This window comes from Podarcis erhardii, assembly GCF_964252035.2.
Source record: "Podarcis erhardii genome assembly, chromosome: 11".
NCBI classification, from domain to species: domain Eukaryota; kingdom Metazoa; phylum Chordata; class Lepidosauria; order Squamata; family Lacertidae; genus Podarcis; species Podarcis erhardii.
The window spans coordinates 41,778,045-41,784,044 of NC_138501.1; the positions used below are offsets into that span (position 1 = coordinate 41,778,045).

At 40.7% G+C, this 6,000-nt stretch overlaps 1 protein-coding gene across 6 annotated transcripts in view; it reads left to right on the plus strand.

Moving 5' to 3' along the window:
- RANBP3L (RAN binding protein 3 like) overlaps nucleotides 1-3,388 on the plus strand; it is a 40,987-nt gene extending 37,599 nt beyond the window's left edge. For all 6 annotated transcript variants that reach the window (XR_014161418.1, XM_081881532.1, XM_081881534.1 and 3 more), the window contains one exon: nucleotides 3,296-3,388. Coding sequence is in view for 5 of the 6 variants with exons in the window: in XM_081881532.1 (XP_081737658.1) it covers nucleotides 3,296-3,339 (44 nt within the window). In the remaining variant the exon portion in view is untranslated. The remainder of the gene's footprint in view (nucleotides 1-3,295) is intronic.
- The last annotated feature ends 2,612 nt before the right edge of the window (nucleotides 3,389-6,000 follow it).

Here is a 6,000-nt window from a genome sequence, read left to right on the forward strand (position 1 = left end):
TGCTCATTGCTCCATTTACAAAGATACACTATTATTGTCCTTGATTATATCCGGATCTTGTTTTATGCTATATATCTGTAGGTTATACACAAGGGAGATCTGCAACAAAATGTGGCAGTGTGAAATCCTGGATACTCCTGGTTTTCCATTTTTCGCCCCCTCCTCCTGGCCAGTCTGCATTCCATATCCATTCAGCATGCTTAACCATTATTGGGTTGTTTGGCTCTTATACACTAGGGTTTTTCCTAAACATTTTGTACCATTTATAATTTTGGTTTCCCTTGAGCTCGCTGAAATATCCCTCTTGTGTGTGGATGGTCCTGTTTTGGCTACCTAAGGGCCAGCATACAGAGAACTGAGTTCTGTTATTACAATAATAGAATTATAGAGCTGTAGCGCTGAAAGGGGCCACAAGGGTCATCTAGTCCAACCCCCTGCAATACAGGAATCTTTTATGCCACGTGAATAATAATTATGTGTTTTGTTTGTATTACACTTATTTTTAATAAAGGACCAGAAAAAATAAAGTAAAAATGCAACTACAGAGGTACCTCAGGTTACATACGCTTCAGGTTACAGACTCCGCTAACCCAGAAATAGTGCTTCAGGTTAAGAACTTTGCTTCAGGATGAGAACAGAAATCGGGCTCCGGCAGCACGGCAGCAGCAGGAGGCCCCATTAGCTAAAGTGCTGCTTCAGGTTAAGAACAGTTTCAGGTTTAGTACAGACCTCCTGGACGAATTAAGTACTTAACCTGAGGTACCACTGTATAACAGAAATCATAATAGACCACTGATACAATTGAAAACAAAGTTGTTCTGTGAGCATAGCAGCAGATGTGGCTGCAGCTGATAACTCTTGAGATTTTAAAAAAATTATGGTACCTGGGGGGCTCTAATATTATTATTATTAATTATTATTAATAATAATTTATTTGTACCCTGCCCATCCGGCTGGGTTTCCCCAGACACTCTGGGCGGCTTCCAACAAAGATTAAAAATACATTAAAATGTCACACATTAAAATCTTCCCTAAACTTCCCTGTTGATGACATCCAGGGACTCAGGTCTATGGTGGAGCCAGGGAATAAAACCCTGTTGTTTCAGGCAGGACTGTGCCAGAGTTCTGCCATTTCTGGCACTGCCCCCTTTCTTTTCTGGCAACTAGCAAAATCCCAGCCATGCCTCTTTCTTCTGATTGGTTGGCAGCCTTATTTCTGATGCCAGTCAAACTAAAGTTGCAATCCTATGCACACAGTGCATAGTAAAAATGTATGGGATTGAGGATTGAGCCACTTTTAAATTAATGGTGGAAGTGAGCTGTTAATCTGGTGAACTGGGTTCGATTCCCCGCTCCTCCACATGCAGCTGCTGGGTGACCTTGGGCTAGTCACACTTCTCTGAAGTCTCTCAGCCCCACTCACCTCACAGAGTGTTTGTTGTGGGGGAGGAAGGGAAAGGAGAATGTTAGCCGCTTTGAGACTCCTTAGGGTAGTGATAAAGCGGAATATCAAATCCAAACTCCTTCTTCTTCTAGTGGAAACTTGGCTGCAAAGGTTGCAAAATAGAGAAAAGGATAAATAATAAATAGCTTTAGTAAATAGATAGCTTCAACTGGGCTGCACTGTGATATGCAGGAAAGTCCCATTAATCTGAAAATAGTCATGTATAACAGCTTCTGTATGCTGACCAATGAAAAGTTTATATTCCCCCCCCCCCATTGCTAGGTTCCCACAGGAAAAAATAACCAGAGCAGTGCACTTGTTTATGAAACACTCTTCCTGAAAAGCATAATCAGTAACCCCACACTTCATGTAAGGCTGATGGCATTAAAGAAAAAGAAAATTCCCTGCAGATAAATGACTACTTACACTTCATTTTTCTTTATGTCCTGATTTCAACCAATATCGTGAAGTTATGGTCAGAGCAGATCCACTGAAAGCAGTGGACTCAAGTTAGCATTTTATTTCAGTGACGTGGCTGGAAACTTTCCCTTCCACGAAACGTTGGCATCAGTTGAAACATCTTATTATATATAGATGTACTCTATGCAATTCTATTTGCTTTCTTTCAATAAATCGATCCCTTAGGCTGTGCTAAAAAGGATTAATCAGCTCATCCTTCAAAATTAGCTTTCCTTCACCTGAACATAAAAAGAACCCTGATGAATCAAAACATGTCCCATCTAGCTAAGCATCCTGTTATCACAGTGGCCAACCAGAGGCTCATGGGAAATCCACAAGCCAACCCTGAGTGCAATAGCGCTCTTTTCACTTGTGATTCCCAGGAGGTGGTATTTTTCAGGAGTATATTGCTTACAACACTGCAGCTGGTACACAGCCACCTTTGGCTAGTCACCAATAATAGCCTGATCCTTCATTGATTTATCTAACCTCATTTTTAAAGCCATCCAAATTTGTAAAGATCACTACACCTTGAGGAATGAATCTCGTAGCTGTTTATTTGCATGTTTATTTCACTGTCAGAAATGTATGTCACAGGTTATGAATAAGTTCTCTTCATAGTTTTGGGAATGACGCCATTTGTCCATTTTTTAAAAATATAAATAAGAAAACCATCAATCTTCAATTGCTTTTTTACATTTCAGTCATGCCCACTTTAAGATGTGGTTCCTGAAGGGTTGACTATGAGTCAGTGTGACTCGATAGATTAGATAGATAGATAGATAGATAGATAGATAGATAGATAGATAGATAGATATCACCATGTTCTGCACAAATTAAGAGCCTGTGTGGTGTACTGGTTAAGAGCAGTAGACTCATAATCTGGTGAACCGGGTTCGTGTCTCTGCTCCTCCACATGCAGCTGCTGGGTGACCTTGGGCTACTCACACTTCTCTGAAGTCTCTCAGCCCCACTCACCTCACAGAGTGTTTGTTGTGGGGGAGGAAGGGAAAGGAGATTGTTAGCCACTTTGAGACTCCTTCGGGTAGTGATAAAGCGAGATATCAAATCCAAACTCCTCTTCTTCTTTTCTCTCAACAGCTGAGGTCAGGAAGAACCTCTTCTCATAGGAAAAATATGATTGTGCACATTCCAAGCCACATTCCAAACCACTGTGGGGATGGTTTGGTTTAAAGAAACAATCTTTTGGTACTTGTGGTTATTTTGAGATTACCCCAAATGTACTTGTCCTTCTCTCTCGTGAATCAGTGGTGCTGTTTGGGCTGCGTAAGCACAAGCTCTGGAAGTCTCCAAGTGATATTAGCACATATATATGATGTGGTACCAATCGCTTACCATGGAAGTAACCAATCGCTTTCCATTCTTCTCCAGATCATTCTCAGTGGATTCGCCGACAGCCTGTGGTCTGTTCGTGACAACTTGCTACCTCCAATCAAAGTAAAAAAAACAACCCAGAAACTTCTTCTTTTTAAAAAAATACCCTAGAAGCTCTTACAACATCAGCGTGTGAGGAAATTCTGCACTTTTTGTATGACTAAGTGGCAAAAGCTTTTCAGGGTTGACTTCGCACACAGAGGATACATGAAACAAGCACTTTATGGGTTCCAGTCGTCCTTCCTTTTACTTAAACAGGAATTAGAGAATGGCCCCAGCTCTTTAAGAATTTTTTAAATAAAAAGACTTCAGTTTCTTGAACAAATGATCTTTAAGGACAATTTAAAAGAAAGAGAGAATCCTAATTGAAGTTCCTTCATCATATTGATGGAATCCATCATTTATCCATGAATTACTGACTGCGTTAATTCCACATAGATTTATCTACACAATGACTGTCCACAAAAATCTATATATAATAAATATAGCTATATAATATTATATACAGCTATATAATAAATATTTTTCTTAGCAGTCACAGCATAGCATTCAGCAGCTGATATTTGTGTGGAGTTTTCAGCATGGTAAGCTGTTTTAGGGAACTTTCCAGATCCAGAAAAATAGAATATGAATGTAGAAATAGTTCGTTGCAATTGGTTGTGCTATATGCACAAATCTGGTGTGTGTGTGTGTGTGTGTGTGTGTGTGTGTGTGTGTGTGTATGTGGGGCGCGGGGTGTGTGTGTGTGTGCATTCAGCAACCTAGTAATGTATGCACAACAACAGACGTAGGGATCCCCCATGTAACCAAAACTTTTGCTCTGGGAACTTTTTTGTTTTTTAAACTAGGGAGGATAGCAGTCTATTCTGGAATGGGCCAAAAATCCCTAAAATAATTTTGTATAAATGAAAAACAACTAATCTGAGCACTGGATTATGCTAAAAGCTTGCAAATTAGCCAGCAACAATTAAGCAACAATTGCACTTAATTGCCATTTTGTTTCCTTAGATATGTAACCATATAAGAAGGTATACATAGCTTGCATGCCATGGATTAAAAATGTAAGAAGAGCTGTACAGAATCAGGCCAAAGACCTCTCTAGCCAGCCTATCTATCTTGCTTCCCACAACAGCCAATCAGATGCCTATGGAAAGCCCATAAGTAGTATATAAGCACAATAAACTCCTGTTGTTATTCTCTGGCAAGTAGTGTTCACCATGGTTCAGTCATAAGGCTAAACTGGTGGTTTATTAAGATGTGGCGCTGGGGACGCAGGTGGCGCTCCCTCGGCCAATAAAGCGAGATGAGCGCCGCAACCCCAGAGTCGGCCACGACTGGACCTAATGGTCAGGGGTCCCTTTACCTTTACCTTAGTGTTATGTGGGAACCATGTCTTACACCTGAATCTATGGCTTGTTGTTGGCTTGTGAACCTTGGTTTAATAGTGGCTTATGTTACATGGGAACAGCACCCTTCCTTAACCATGGTTTGTTTAACCGTCTCAGGTGCTCACCAAACTATAAAGGCAGGAGACAACAGCAGCTGGAAATGACAAGCTTCTGTGGTTGACGCATGGTAAACTCGTGGTTTGTTAAAACAAACTATGGCTTAGTATTATATACCAACCATGCCAATCATTTGCTTCTTTCGATCTTGGCGAGAGCATATAGCAATCATGACCAGTGGCCATTTTATAGCCTTATCCAACCTCTTTGTAAATCCATTTAAACTGGTGGCCACCACCACATCTTGGAGTAGTCAGTTCCATAGTTTAACTATGTGCTTTATGAAGAATTACTTCCTCTCCTCTGTCCTGAATCTCCCACCATTCAGCTTCATTGGATGATTCTGAGTTTTCATATTATTAGAGGGAGAAAATATTTTGTCTGTTTTTTCCATGCCATGCATAACCTTACACACTTTATACCTCATGCCTCACACCCTGGATTTGCCTTTTTCTCATCCAAAAAGCCCCCGACATTGTAACCTTTTCTCACAGAGCAGAGGCCAGATTTTGCATAAATACCGTTTTCTGAAAATCATACCTCAAGCTTTCAAAACCAGCAAGAAACAAGACAAATGTTTGCCAACGCACCTATTTGCCATCATTAAATATGTAGACAGTTAACTATTTTTCCAATGAAAAGGAACACATCAAAAATGCTTCTGAAATCCTGCTGAAAACTTTGCCTGGTGTGAGGGATATCCTGCTGCCAAAGGTAAAAGCTTCATTATTAACTACATGAACACTTAAAAGCTAGTTTTTGTTTGCAAAGGCTGTATCTGTCAGCCTAGCACATGAAACAGTCCAAAGAGTATTTCCAAAGCTCGTATTGGTATCCATCATTCCACAAGTTGCTGTGTGTTTTTGGAAGAAATATGTTCAGGGCTGTGCTCTCTGTGTGTTTCTAAATGAGCCATGGTTTCTTGGGTATTTCCGGTTTGTGGACACCTTTCATATATAAAGTGTTTCATGCAGTGCAACCCTTCTCCTCTTGACTTGGAAGCAGATCCCACTGTGTTCGTTAAATGTGTTCAGGATTGCAACCCCAATATCATCCATGCTGTGTGAGGAATTGAGGCTGCTATTAACAGGAATGTAAGATGCGTGCAAGCTGGTTATGGGTGCCACAGTCATGCTTCCCAGCCACTGGGATAGCTCAGTTGGTAGAGCATGAGACTCTTAATCTCAGGGTTGTGGG